This window comes from Anolis sagrei, chromosome 3 (genome assembly GCF_037176765.1).
Source record: "Anolis sagrei isolate rAnoSag1 chromosome 3, rAnoSag1.mat, whole genome shotgun sequence".
In the NCBI taxonomy this organism is placed as follows: domain Eukaryota; kingdom Metazoa; phylum Chordata; class Lepidosauria; order Squamata; family Dactyloidae; genus Anolis; species Anolis sagrei.
The window spans coordinates 264504741-264520433 of record NC_090023.1 but is presented as its reverse complement, the minus strand read 5'-3'; the positions used below and the strand labels follow the sequence as shown (position 1 = coordinate 264520433).

The 15693-nt window shown below is 46.5% G+C and overlaps 1 protein-coding gene across 1 annotated transcript in view; it reads left to right on the top strand.

Moving 5' to 3' along the window:
- Positions 1 to 10081: 10081 nt before the first annotated feature.
- The window catches only part of LOC132769829 (matrix metalloproteinase-23-like), a 28382-nt gene continuing 22770 nt past the window's right edge, over positions 10082 to 15693 (top strand). The window contains exons 1-3 of the mRNA XM_060766761.2: positions 10082 to 10591; positions 13798 to 13928; positions 15171 to 15307. Of these exons, the coding sequence (XP_060622744.2) occupies positions 10334 to 10591; positions 13798 to 13928; positions 15171 to 15307 (526 nt within the window). The 5' untranslated portion in view covers positions 10082 to 10333. The remainder of the gene's footprint in view (positions 10592 to 13797; positions 13929 to 15170; positions 15308 to 15693) is intronic.

Genomic DNA, 15693 nt, shown 5'->3' with positions numbered 1-15693 from the left:
AACAACAACCAGCTTCCACTGTGTTGCCCACTTTACCTTATTTACTAAAAATCTTGAAAAATACTGGAGTTGCCCCGACTATGGTCCCGGCAACTCCCAAAAGAGCAGACAATTTATATCGTATTGATCTGTCCTCAGCTTCATGGCTTTCTAAAATGCCTAAAGCAAATTCCATTGTAACGGATGCTCAGCCAAAACCTGTACAAACAAACCAGACTTCCCCCTCTGACAAAGAGGGAAGAAAACTTGACTCTATGGCCAAAAAATTTTACTCCTCAGCATGCCTGTTTGCACGCATGGCTCACTATGGAGTATACATGAGTGTGTACCAAACCCATTTGTGGAACAAGATATCCCCTTACTTAGAGTTATTACCTCCAGCCAACCAACCACTGGCTCTGGCTCTTAAACAAGAAGCCCTCCTTTTATCATCTTTGCAAAAAGACCTTGCAAGAAACACAGCTGACACTTCAGGGAAACTCATTGCAGGCTCAGTGGCCCTTCGTCGCCACGCCTGGCTAAGGGCTGCAATCCTCTCCCAATCACAACGCACCCTTATTGAAAACCTTCCTATGGATGAGGCAGGACTCTTCAATCCTGAAACTGATTCACAACTTGAGCATTCTCATAAGATGAAACAAACGGTCTTCAAATATGACCAACAACCATATTCTCACCAACGGCAACGGTGGGGCTCATATTACTACCGCCCCCACTACTACAACAGACCCTACAATACCTCCTTCTACAGGGGACGTCAAAGATCCTACGCCCAGTCTACAGCTCCAAGACGGCCACAGCTCCCCTTCAGAGGTCAGTACCGTGGTACCAGGCCTGCCAACAACAACAAACGTCGTTTTTAGCACACCAGTAACCATTACCACTCATCCCTCCATACATACACAACCACTTACATACCTAAACAGGCTACAACCCTTTCTTCCAGCATGGCAGTCTATCACTACAGATGCCTGGGTCCTGGACATAGTCGAAAGGGGATACGCAATAGAATTCGACTCTTACCCACCTGTGGGTAGGATCCTCCTCACTCAACCCTCCCAGGAGATCTGGGAGGAAGTACACTCTCTCCTTCAAAAGGGCGCCATATCTCCTAGCCCTTCACAGAATGCCAGCAGCTGTTTTTTCTCTCGATATTTCCTGATAGACAAAAGAGATGGGGGTCTACGCCCCATCCTGGATTTACGCAGACTCAACACTTTCATTACACCCCGCAAATTTCGCATGGTTACACTTCCTAACATACTCCCTTTCATTCCACCACAATCGTGGTTGGCGACAGTAGACCTCCGAGACGCCTACTTCCACATCTCAATTAGGGAGGCCCACCGCAGGTTCCTGACCTTTGCGGTGCAAGACAACCACTTCTCCTTCAATTCTCTCGCATTCGGCTTGTCCACGGCACCCAGAGTGTTCACAAAATGCATGTCTGTCATAGCTGCACATCTCCGCCAACAAGGCATCACAGTTTTTCAGTACCTGGATGACTGGTTATTTTGTTCTATTTCGAGAACACAACTACAGAACGATATTCATTACACCTTGTCTCTTTTGCAGGACCTGGGTCTGGTTGTAAACCAGGAAAAATCCCATCTCACCCCGACACAACGAATCCAGTTCATAGGAGCCGTGATAGACTCCACTCTCCAGAAAGCCTTCCTCCCAGAGGACCGCTTCCTCAAACTTCAGCAAGCAATCCGAACCCTCCAGCACTCCCGGCGATCTTCGGCTTGGGCTATCCAATCTATCCTTGGCCACATGTCATCTACCACAAATGTGACCCCGTTCGCCCGTCTAAAGATGAGGCCGCTACAAAGCTGGTTCATCAAGTCCTTCGACCCCCTCCGGGAACCTCAATCTCGCATTCTATATCCGCCACACCCCGTCCTTCACTCCCTCTCATGGTGGACAAAGCAGTACAATGTTCAATCAGGGATGTCCTTCATCCAACCCCATCCCTCCATGTCCCTCACGACCGATGCCTCCAACTCAGGTTGGGGAGCACACCTCAAAGGGTTCAAAGTGAGCGGCCATTGGTCTCCCCAAGACCGCCAATTCCACATCAACGCGCTCGAGATGATGGCAGTAGAAAAGGCCCTCAGAGCCTTTGTCCGCATCATCTCGAACCGCAAAGTCCAAATTGTAACAGACAACACCGCTGTCAAATATTATATCAACAAGCAAGGGGGAACCCGCTCTCAGACACTATTAGCCATATCAACACGGATTTGGGAATGGTGCATTCGGAGGAATGTCCTTCTCACTGCTATCCACCTACCAGGCCAGGACAACACACTAGCGGACTCTCTAAGCAGATCCTCAAAGAACAATCACGAGTGGCAACTACATCACACACACTTCAAGACTCTCACCCGCAAGTGGGGCATCCCCAGGATAGACCTGTTCGCATCCCCCGTGAACACTCATTGCCCTCTCTACTGCGCAAGGCTCCACCCTCACGCATCCCCAGGTTGTCTCGGGGACGCCTTCCTGTTCCAGTGGTCCCCAGGCCTACTCTACCTCTTCCCACCACTTCCTCTCCTATCCCCCGTCATAGCCAAAATAATTCAGGACAACACAGACTGCATCCTGGTCACCCCCTGGTGGCCACGCCAACACTGGTTTGCTCCCCTGCTCCAGATCTCCAACAAAGAATTCCTCCGCCTCGACCCGACCCCAGACCTTCTCTCAGTGGAGAATGGTCTAGTCCTCCATCCAGATCTCCACTCCCTGTCCCTCACGGCGTGGAGGATCAGGCCACAATGAACCTCTCTGAGGAAGTATCACGAATGCTATTGGCCGCCCATAAACCAACCACTAAGAAGTCATATCATTATAAATGGTCATCATTTGGGAAGTTTACACAAGCAGTGGGATTCACTCCCTTATCAGCACCAATTCCTGTGGTACTAGACTTCCTAATGCACCTTTCCAACAAAAACTTCTCCCTTTCCTCAGTCAAATGCTACATAGCAACAATCTCTTCCTATCGTAAAAAATCCGGCTTGCCGTCCCTTTTTCAAGACCACCTGATTCAATTGTTTCTCAAGGGCTACAAAAATGTCCACCCTCCTACTTCCCTCCCTTCCCCTCAATGGAGCCTAGAGCTAGTGTTATCCCAGTTATCAAAACCTCCCTTTGAACCTATGGCCTCTAGTGACATTTCCCATTTGTCTTGGAAGACAGCATTCCTTGTGGCCATCACGTCGGCCAGACGGTCGAGTGAATTGACGGCCCTCCGCTCCGACCCTCCTTATATCAGGTTCCACGAGGACAAGGTAGTCCTTCGGACTGACGTCACGTTTTTACCCAAAGTTGTTTCTTATTTTCATATGTCACAGGATATTATCCTGCCGGCCTTTTTCCCCAACCCATCCTCCCCGTTGGAGGTAGCGTTACACTCCCTCGATGTTAAGAGGGCTCTTTCCTTTTACCTGCATAGGACCTCCTCCTATAGGAAGTCTCCTAAACTATTTTTGAAATACAGAAAAGACATGTTGGGCCATCCTGTATCCTCACAGGCACTGGCCTCCTGGATTGTTTCAACGATCCGGCTAGCCTACCAATTGGCAAAGAAGGAACCTCCTTCTCACATCGTGGCGCACTCGACTCGCTCGGTGTCCACATCTCAAGCCTTTCTTCGAGGAGTCCCTCTGGATCAAATCTGCAGGGCAGCTACGTGGTCTACACCATCCACGTTTGCCTCCCACTACAAGTTGGACATTCAGGCGAAGAAAGACGCTGCTTTTGGCAGAGCTGTCCTTTTTTCCTGCGTGGCATGACCCACCTCCAGGTCAGTAGCTTGCTATTCACCCATAGGTGTGGATTTCGCAGAGGACACGAAGAATAAATAGAGGTTGCTTACCTGTAACCGTATTTCTTCGAGTGTCCATCTGCGAAATTCACACAACCCGCCCTTCCTCCCCTCTGTCATGCCTGTAGACCTAGCTGCGATTAGCGCTGGGGAACTACTCCTCAGCCGCATGCAGCGGCATATATACCGAGGGGGCGGGGAGGGGGGCGGAGCCTCACAAATAATCATTTTTAATTTCATTAAACTTTAGAATGTTCCGGATTTCTGCGCATGCGCAAAGGAAAACCCATAGGTGTGAATTTCGCAGATGGACACTCGAAGAAATACGGTTACAGGTAAGCAACCTCTATGTACTGTTGGTGTTAACCCTGGCTTACAATTAGCGGGTGTGGGATATGGAAAAAATAAAATTCATTTACCAAACGTGTTTTTGCAGTCATTCCTATACAGTGTCTGTGGCTCACAGTTTAAAGGTTGGTGCCCAGTCCCTCCCCAGGAATTCTCATCCTGAGTCATAGCATCAATCAAAGGAGAAGGTGAGTGAAGTGAAATCAGTTCAGGGAAATGGTAGATCCTAGTCATCCTAAGATAGCAGTTTTCTGCCAAGTCTGCGAGTAAAGAAGGGGCAAGCAGTAATGTGTATCAGCCAGCATAGTACAAGTCAGGGCTTGTTATATGGTGTTGATTCTGGCTCAGGTGCTTTTTTCTTTTATGGGAGCAAGGAGTTTCCAAGCCCAGCATAGCAAATGGTAAACTGATCTCCAAAAGCACTTTCTAGCTGTCCTGAGATCAACAGGCCGCATAGCAGTAGAACATTTGCTCCATCTTCTAGTGGTGGTTGGACTGCAAATTCCATCATCCCCAATCATCAATGAGTGATGAAAGATTTGGCAGCTCAACAACATATGGAAGATCTCAAGCTGCTCATCCTCACTATACAGGATTTGCACTTAGAAAAAAAGACACTAGCTACTGTCTGAGCTTGGAAGCTAAGCAGGGTCAGTCCTGGTTAGTACTCGAATGAGAGGCTGCAAAAAATGCTAGGGACTATAGCAGGGGTCCTCAAAGTGAGGCCCAGGGGCCGGATGTGGCCCTCCAATGCAATTTACCCAGCCCTCGCTCAGGGTCAACCTAAGTCTGAAATGACTTGAAAGCACACAACAACAACAACAACAACAACAAGCCTATCTCATCAGCCAAAAGCAGGCTCACACTTCCCATTGAAATACTAATAAGTTTATATTTGTTAAAATTGTTCTTAATTTTAATTATTGTATAATAATAATAATAATAATAATAATACTTTATTTATACCCCGCTACCATCTCCCAAGGGACTCGGTGCGGCTTACATGAGGCTGAGCCCACAATACATCAGTAAAAAACAATAACAACAGTAATACATAACAATAAAATAAAACTCATATAACAGAAAATAAACAGCAAACATTAACAGTAACACTACAACGTTAAAAAACCTATGGCTGGGCAGATGTAATAATTAAAATTGTAAAATAATGCTGAGCATGACCAGATGAAATATAACTAAGATAAAATTTTCAAAGAGGAATGGGTGAGCAGACATTCCTAGATCACTAATAAAGTGCATTGAGGGACTTATTACTAAGATTTTTCCTTATTCTGGGAAGGCACACTGGAACAACCATGTTTTCAGGCTCCTCCTAAAGACTGCTAGAGTTGGGGCATGACTGATGTCCTTAGGGAGTGAGTTCCAGAGTCGAGGGGCCACCACCGAGAAGGCCCTCTCCCTCGTCCCCACCAATCGCACCTGCGAAGGAGGTGGGAGAGCGAGCAGGGCCTCTCCAGATGATCGAAGATATGGTGTGGGTTCGTACTCAGGTAGGCGGGTCCCAAACTGTTTAGGGCTTTGTAGGTAAGAGCCTGCACCTTGAATTGGGACCGGAAGATGAACGGCAGCCAATGGAGCTCCTTAAACAGGAGGCTTGACTGCTCCCTGCAAAGAGCACCAGTTAACAACCTGGCTGCCGCCCGTTGAACCAATTGAAATTTCCAGGCCGTTTTCAAGGGCAGCCCCACGTAGAGTGCATTACAGTAGTCCAATCTGGAGGTGACTAAGGCATGGACCACCCTGGCCAGATCCGCCTTCATGAGGTACGGTCGCAGTTGGTACACGGGTTTTAATTGTGCAAAGGCCCTCCCGGCCACTGCCAACGCCTGAGCTTCAAGCGTCAGTGATGAATCCAATAGGACTCCCAAACTGCAGACCTGTGACTTCAGGGGGAGTTCAACCCCAGCCAGCACAGGATGCCACCCTATACCTTGATCCGGTTTATGATCGATGTATTCTTTTAAAGTATTTTTGCACTACAAATAAAATATGTGCAATGTGCAAAGGAATTCATTCATGTACTTTTTTCAAATTATAATCCGGCCCTCCAACAGTTTGAGGGACTGTGGCCTGGCCCTCTGTTTAAAAAGTTTGAGGACTCCTGGACTATAGGCTGCATTTCAGAGAGTGGAACTGGCAAAACAATCTCTGAGTATTTCTTGCCTAAGAAAACCATATTCATGGGTTTGCCATATGTAGGCAGATGACTTGAAAGTAACACACACACAAAGAAATTGTGGAAAAGTTAGTGATGAGGATAAAGGAGGTGCCACCTTCTACTGAGACACACCTATCTGCTTGAACATTGGAAATTGCTCTTTATGGTTTGGCCATAAGTCATTCCCAGACATCACTGAAACTTAATATTGAACCAGAATTGCAAATTGTATGCTCCCTAGTAGAATTTTTCTTCCTTTCATAGAGTTGAATTTTGTGGGAGAATGGCACCTCCTTCTGGCTGGATGGCCAGACTAGTTGTATTATATTATTTTTGTTTCATACATATTATATTTCTCTATGTATGGCTTATAATTCATGTCACAATGCAAAACTACCTTTAGCCACTATGTATGTCCCCTTAGGATCCACCCCTCCAGAAGACTGTTGGTGAATTTCTCACCTCAAAAGTTGAGCTTTTTTGGGCCTTTTTCGATAATATGAGTAAGTAGAGTGTCTGTATATATTCTTAAAAACTTGATATAACAAATTGTTCAACTGTATGTGTGTATTCATGATATGTGTTGTTTGTAGACCCAACCTCCTGATGAAGGCTGTGAGTCGAAACCGGTTGCTAGTTGGAGTCAACTCATGTGACTACTGGAGTCTACTCATATGTAATAAAGAACAGGACATTTACTCACACGAAGATTTTGTTTCATACTTTAAGAGAAGAACCAGTTGTTTCTACTTAATGTGAATGTGGCAGTTCTGTTTTTTAATATTTGTATTTGTGATGTATACATTGAGTTGATGTAATTACCTGGATTTCAGTAAGGCCTTCGACAAGGTCCCCCATGACCTTCTGGCAAGGAAACTAGTCCAATGTGGGCTAGGCAAAACTACGGTGAGGTGGATCTGTAATTGGTTAAGTGGACGAACACAGAGAGTGCTCACTAATGCTTCCTCTTCATCCTGGAAAGAAGTCACAAGTGGAGTGCCGCAGGGTTGCGTCCTGGGCCCGGTCCTGTTCAACATCTTTAGTAACGACTTAGATGAAGGGTTAGAAGGCAGGATCATCAAGTTTGCAGACGACACCAAATTGGGAGGGAGAGCCAATACTCCAGAGGACAGGAGCAGAATTCAAAACGATCTTGACAGATTAGAGAGATGGGCCAAAACTAACAAAATGAAGTTCAACAGTGACAAATGCAAGATACTCCACTTTGGCAGAAAAAATGAAATGCAAAGATACAGAATGGGGGACAATGCCTGGCTCGAGAGCAGTACGTGTGAAAAAGATCTTGGAGTCCTCGTGGACAACAAGTTAAACATGAGCCAACAATGTGATGTGGCGGCAAAAAAAGCCAATGGGATTTTGGCCTGCATCAATAGGAGCATAGTGTCTAGATCTAAGGAAGTAATGCTACCCCTCTATTCTGCTTTGGTTAGACCACACCTGGAATATTGTGTCCAATTCTGGGCACCACAATTCAAGAGAGATATTGACAAGCTGGAATGTGTCCAGAGGAGGGCGACTAAAATGATCAAGGGTCTGGAGAACAAGCCCTATGAGGAGCGGCTTAGGGAACTGGGCATGTTTAGCCTGAAGAAGAGAAGGCTGAGAGGAGATATGATAGCCATGTATAAATATGTGAGAGGAAGCCACAGGGAGGAGGGAGCAAGCTTGTTTTCTGCTTCCTTGGGGACTAGGACGCGGAACAATGGCTTCAAACTACAAGAGAGGAGATTCCCTCTGAACATTAGGAAGAACTTCCTGACTGTGAGAGCCATTCAGCAGTGGAACTCTCTGCCCCGGAGTGTGGTGGAGGCTCCTTCTTTGGAAGCTTTTAAGCAGAGGCTGGATGGCCATCTGTCAGGGGTGATTTGAATGTAATATTCCTGCTTCTTGGCAGAATGGGGTTGGACTGGATGGCCCAGGAGGTCTCTTCCAACTCTTTGATTCTATGATTCTATGATTCTATGATTCTAATTATTTTCACATTACCACGATCAGTGGATTTTGGTCTCCACATAACAGCAAGGGGCCAGCCACCATATTTGTTTCGGTTCCAACAGAACAGCAGTTGTCGAATACTGGCTGCTTTGGTTACAGGTGAAGTACAGGAGGGAGGCAGTTGCTAGAAGGAGAAGTGCCAGCGGGGAAAGGCACCACTCAAGGCAGGGCAAAGAGAGGGCTTTTTAAAGGAAGCCCTGGGTAGGATAGCTCCAGGACGATCACTCTTCCTTCCCTGGTAAGTGGGAAGCCTCCTTGAAATGCCAAAGTTGTGTGCTGCAGGGAGGGAGTAAGTGCCCGCCCGCAGCACATGTCTCCTCTAGAGTAGAAACAGCTTTAATGAAGCATTAAACCGGTCTCCTTTTACTACAGAACAAAGGGAAAGGGTTGCAGGAAGAGTGGCATCTTAAGCCCCTTTTAAAATCACAGGTCTCCTCTACAGGCCAAAGGGAAAGGATTGCAGGAAGAGTGATATCTTAAGCCCTTTCTTTAAACCCAGGTATCCTCTACAGACCAAAAGGAAAGAATTTATTATTTATTTGTTTATTTAGAGTTTTTATACCCCGGTCTTCTCACCTCCGGGGAGGGACTCAGGCCGGCTAACAACATAAAATTCAATACAATAAGAAAAACATTATAGGTCATCAATATCAAATACATTAAAATACACTTCTTACAAATTACAGCAAAAATCAGTTCATCCAAAAGAATCACAAATTCATCACCATCCGCCAGAAAGGTCAGCAGTTATTGACTCATGATGATGCAGTATCCCAAAGCCATGTTTTTACCAGCTTTCTGAACATCAGGAGGGAAGAGGCAGATCTAATCTCCATCGGGAGGGAGTTGCAAAGCTGAGGGGCCACCACCGAAAAGACCCTGTCCCTCATCCCCACCAAACGCGATTGCGAAGGCGGTGGGACCCTCCAGAAGATCTTAACAACCTTGATGGTTCATAGGGGGAGAATCCGTTCGGACAGGTAAATAGGGCCAGAGCCGTTTAGGGATTTATAGGTCAACAGCAGCACTTTGAATTGTGCTCGGAAGCTGATTGGCAGCCAGTGGAGCTGGAGCAACAGAGGAGTAGTATGCTCCCTGTACGCCGCTCACGTTAGTAATCTGGCTGCCACTCATTGTACTAGTTGTAGCTTTCGGGCAGTCTTCAGAGGCAACCCCAAGTAGAGAGCGTTGCAGTAGTCTATACGGGATGTAACCAAAGCATGTACCACTGTGGCCAAGTCAGACTTCCCAAGGTACGGGTGGAGAAAGGATTGCAGAAAGAGTGGTATCTTAAGCCCTTTCTTTAAACCCAGGTCTCCTCTACAGACCAAAGGGAAAGGATTGAACCCGTTTTTGGGTGGCGCGTGAAAACGGATACAGGAGTCTACTGGAATGAGTCTACAGGAGTCGCCTGTTTGGGCTGAAAAATGCGGTATAGAAATAAAGCAAATAAATAAATGCAGCCAGTAGAAACGGATCGAGATTCAGCCAAATTGCAGAAGCCTCGTTAACATCCCTTTGAATGCCTTTTAGCATGAAAACCTTGTGCTGAGACTGCTAAAAACCTTTTTAAAAAGTCTTAAAAAAAGTAAGCTAGGCTGTTCCCAAAATTTCTAGCATTGCAAACAGTGAGGCACTGACATTTCTACTCAGAGCGCATTTATTTTCTGTCTCCTCCTTCCTTTGGTAAACTTTGCCTGCCTCTTTCCTCTGGTGGCGTCACGAAAGGTCCAAAAATCAAGGGATGCTCTCCTTGCATTTCAGGCACTTGGGGACTGGGAAGCCGGTGATCCTTGGGATGGCAGGGAGGAGATGGGGTCTGCATCTGGAAGCCTGATTTGGCGGCAGAAGCCTGCTTTTAGTTCCTGTATACTTTGGACAGATGGATCCAATCTGGGAACACTACAGAGAAGGTGGAGGGGGCGGCAGCCCTGTTGCTGCACAACCCAGCTCCTTTCATGATCCTCTCTGATCTTATGGGGAAGCAAAAGGCTCAGTGTTGGGGGAACCTTGGAGGCATACAGCACTTGCAGAAGGAGCAGCTGGGAGGACGTCTGGTCCCTGGAGAAAGGACTCATCCAGTACTAGCCATGAGGTCAGGGCCCTTTCTCTCCTCCAAAACGTTTAGTGGGAGCTGGGGACGGGTAGCTGGAGGGGTTGCCCTCTTCTTTCTCCTGTCTACAGTTCTCTGGAGTCTGCAATACACCAACCCAAAGGTGAGTGAAGACTTTGCTTTCTTGTAAGGGATTGGTGGTGGTGGGGTTATGCCTGAGGAGTGGGAGCAGCAGATTACCTGACACTTTAATGTAATCCCTAACCTCAGTTCCCTTAATCTGCACTTTCCACCCTAATCTAGAAGCACTGCACTAATGTGAGTCTGATCACAGTTTAACTTTTATCCCAGCCTATTGTTTTAAGACTGGAAAATAGAGGGAGAAACCGTGGAGGCCGTGACAGACTTTGTATTTCTAGGGGCAAAGATTACTGCAGATGCAGACTGTAGCCAGGAAATCAGAAGACGCTTACTTCTTGGGAGAAGAGCAATGTCCAGTCTCGATAAAATAGTAAAGAGTAGAGACATCAGACTGACAACAAAGATCCGCCTAGTCAAAGCCATGGTATTCCCTGTAGTCACCTACGGATGTGAGAGCTGGACCTTAGGGAAGGCTGAGCGAAGGAAGATCGATGCTTTTGAGCTGTGGTGTTGGAGGAAAGTGCTGAGAGTGCCTTGGACTGCAAGAAGATCCAACCAGTCCATCCTCCAGGAAATAAAGCCCGACTGCTCACTGGAGGGAAAGATACTAGAGACAAAGTTGAAGTACTTTGGCCACATCATGAGGAGACAGGAAAGCCTAGAGAAGACAATTATGCTGGGGAAAGTGGAAGGCAAAAGGAAGAGGGGCCGACCAAGGGCAAGATGGATGGATGGCATCCTTGAAGTGACTGGACTGACCTTGAGGGAGCTGGGGGTGGTAACGGCTGACAGGGAGCTCTGGCGTGGGCTGGTCCATGAGGTCACGAAGAGTCGGAGACGACTGAACGAATGAACAACAACAATTGTTTTAAGACAGTGGTTCTCAATCTTCCTAATGCCGCAACCCCTTAATACAGTTCCTCATGTTGTGGTGACCCCCAACCCTAAAATTATTTTCGTTGCTACTTCATAACTGGCATTTTGCTACTGTTATGAATCGTCATGTAAATATCTCATAAGCAGGATGTATTTTCAATCTCTGGACATTGGGAGTTGTAATTGCTGGGATTTATAGTTCACCTCCAATCAAAGAGCATTCTGATCTCCACCAGAGATAGAATTGACCCAAACTTGGAACACATAACGCCCATGACCAGCACAAAATAATGAAAGGGTTAGATGAGCATTGGCCTTGAGTTTGGGAGTTGTAGTTCACCCATCTCCAGAAAGCACTGTGGATTCAAACAATAATAGATCTGGACTAAACTTGGCACAAATACTCAATATGCTCAAATGTAAACACTGGTGGAGTTTGGGGATAATAGACCTTGATATTTGGGAGTTGTGGTTGCTGGGATTCACCTACAATCAGAGAGCATTCTGAACCCCACCAATGATAGAATTGGGCCAGACTTCCCACACAGAACTCCCATGACCAGCAGAAAATACTGTGCATCCTGATGGAGTTTGGTGACCCCTCTGACACCCCCTCGCGACCCCCCCCAGGGGTCCCAACCCCCAGGTTGAGAAACACTGTTTTAAGATGTTGTTTTGATTGCGTGTATGTTTTATTTGATTGTTTTTAATGCTGTTTTATCTATAATGTGATCTTGTTCTCTTGTAAGCCACCCCAAGTCCCTTCAGGGAGATGGTGGCAGGGTATAAGAATAAAGTTGTTATCATTATTTGAAACACAACAAGATGAGTCCACAGCAGACACTCTGCTGGCTGTTGAATTGGATCACACGTCGGACACTTCCCAAGTGTCTAGGATTGTGTGACGTATCGGCGAATAATGCGTGCAGATCCCAGTAAGGTGGCCTTTTGCAGATGGCAGATGGTAATCTTGTCAGCGCCAATTGTGTTTAAGTGCAGGCCAAGGTCTTTAGGCACTGCACCCAGTATGCCAATCACCACTGGAATCACCTGGACTGTCTTGTGCCAGAGTCTTTGCAGTTTGATCTTTAAATCCTCATATTGTGTCAGCTTTTCTGGTTGTTTCTCTTCAATCCTAATGTCACCTGGGATTGCGACATCGGCAATCCATACTTTGTTTCTTAACACGATTGTGAGGTCAGGAGTATTATGCTCCAAGACTCACTCTGTCTGTATCTGGAAGTCCCAGAGGCAGGCACGTAGCCGGGGGGGGGGGGGTGTTGAGGGGCTTCAGCCCCCCCCCCCCCCCGAAATTCTCATGGTGGTTCGCGAAAAGGCCTTACTGGTGCATTACTTAAACTGTTATGTTTATTCATATCATGATCTGATCACCATACTCAATATATCCCATATGCATGAGGGTATTGGGGGAATGATACAAAAGGTTTGCTAGGCTAGACCCTCTTTCACTCAGACTCAGCCCCCCCCCCGAAACTCAAACCCCCCGAAACTCACCCCCCCTGAAAAAAATTCAGCCCCCCCCCCCCCCCCGAAACGAAATCCTGGCTACGGGCCTGCCCAGAGGAGTTTGGCATGTTCATTTTCTGTAACTTTTTCCGGCTGGTGATCCCACCAGTTCTTTGTTGCAGGCAGATGGTATTTGTGGCACAAGTTCCAATGAATCATCTAAGCAATGGTGTTATACCTCTGCTTATAGTCTGCCTTTGCGATCTTCTTGCAGCAGCTGAGGATGTTGTTGCTATTATTATTATTATTATTATTATTATTATTACTATTATTATTACTATTATTATTATGGGAGGTAATTGAAAAGAGTGAGGAAGACAGTAGGGACAGCTTCTCTTTCATAGTTTCGAAATTTTCTCAGAAATGCAAACATCACTCCAAGGGGACGAGGAACATCAGTGTTCTTGCAGAAAGCTGGGAAGGGATTCCAAAGAGTTGTCATCAAAGGCAGAGCTGAGAAAAGTTACTTTGTGATTGTTGGGGGATTCTGGGAATTGGATTCCAAATAAAATGAGACTTTCTGAGCTCTGAACAATGGGACGAAGCTCCTTTTCCCTCATCCACCCAGCTCTTAACAAACTTTCCTTGAGAGCAGAACTGGATCCCGTTTGCTGAATTTGAAGCCTGCATCAATTTCTGGAGAATCCCAAATTGTGGCTGAATAATTTCCTCGTGTGGCTGCCAGCCAGTAAAAACAGCACGTTGAAGTTTAGGGAGAGAGAAGAAAGGCAGCTTTGATTAGAAGGGGACTTGGAACGTGGGATGGGCCAAAGAAACCGCGCTGCTTGGCTCTACATCCTAGATGTCCTCATTGCTTCCTTCTAGGCAGAAGCACCAGCCCAGTCCATTGGAGCGCCCTCTGATGCTTGGCCATCCAACAAAGGCCTGGCCAGGAGGAGGCGCTACGCCATCAACCCTCTAGGCTACAAGTGGGACCATGTGAACCTGACCTACAAGTAAGTGTACATGTGGATTGTAACTTCCCAGGGGCATCACTGGGAGGGTGCCTAAACTTCACTGGATAGGTCTGTCAGAGCAGAAGATCCCAATTTGACATCTCCATAAAATGTTTGTGCAGTGTTTTATCAGATATTTTTTCCTAAAAATCTCTGCACTTAAAATGTTTTCCACCAGCCCATCTTACACTCTCTTTTTGTCAATACAACTATGCATCTAAAATGCTATGCTGATTTACTTTCCATACCTTCTTTCTAATTTATTTATTTACAGTATTTATATTGCACCCTTCTTACCCTTCAGGGGACTCAGGGTGGATCACAATGCACATACACATGGGAAGCATACAATGCCATTAGATACACAACATCTATAGACAGACACAGAGGCAATTTAACATCCCAGCTTTTCTGGCTTCATGAGGATATGCTCAATTCCAGCCACAGGGGGAGCTGCTGCTTCACTGTCCACTTGTGAAACCAAGTCCTTTGATGGAGTACTTCCTCATTCTTCTGCATGCTGCTAGAAGGTTTTATGGCATCATAAATTTGTTAAATTAGCCTCCCTACATAAAGTGGTACCTAATTGCCTATTGGGCCTGCTAGGCTCACTCTGACCTGGGCTTGCTTCGAACTCATGACCTCGGTCAGTAGTGAATTAATGCAGCTGGCTACTAACTAGCTGTGCCACAGCCCGGTCAGAGCTGTCATGCTCCATGAGTTACTGTAGTAGGGGTTTTTTTTTTTGTCGTGTCAAGAGCGACTTGAGAAATTGCAAGTCGCTTCTGGTGTGAGAGAATTGGCCATCTGCAAGGACGTTGCCCGGGGACGCCCGAATGATTTGATGTTTTTATCATCCTTGTGGGAGGCTTCTCTCATGTCCCCGCATGAGGAGCTGGAGCTGATAGAGGGAGCTTATCCGCCTCTCCCCGGATTCGAACCTGCGACCTGTCGGTCTTCAGTCCTGCCGGCACAGGGGTTTAAGCCACTGCGCCACTGGGGGCTCCACCTACTGTAGTAGGTGACAACAGCCCCAGTGATATCTCTGAAGCTGTGGGCTATCCCAAGAATATGGTTCCATGCCTGAGGTGACCCACAATGACAGAGACAATATACAACCAAGATAATTCTTGGAATTGCAGCCCTAAATGTCTAGTTTCACAGAGAATTAACGTTGAAAATCATTAACACCTAGGACTTGCTTGTCTATTTACTCTCTGTATTCTCCTCTTTCGGCTGCAGGATTGTGCAGTTTCCCAGCACTCTCAACAAGGGCGACACCGAGCGTGCAATTGCCAGCGCTTTCCGCATGTGGAGTGATGTTTCACCGCTCAGTTTCCGGCGCTTGGCACCCACTCAACAGGCAGACATCACTATAGGTAGGAGGTCTCTTGAAAGCCACAAGTTCTGGCAGAGCTGTTGGGGGAGAGGGAAGCAAGCAAAGAACATGTGTGTGTTTGTGTGTGTATCTATGTACTTACATATTATGTGTGTGTGTGTGTGTGTGTGTGTGTGCGTGTGTGTGTGTATAACACTGTACCCCGCTACCATCTCCCCAAGGAACTCGGTGTGGCTTACATGAGGCCGAGCCAAAATACAACAATACAAGCAATAATAACAACAATACAAGCAATTAAAATAAAAACATGGACAATAAAAATGCAACAATTAACAATAAGACAACACACAATTAAAACTGTGGGTAGGCCAAATGTAAAGTTAAAATTGGAAGTAATGCCAGGGCATGGGCGAAAAGGTGAAAGTG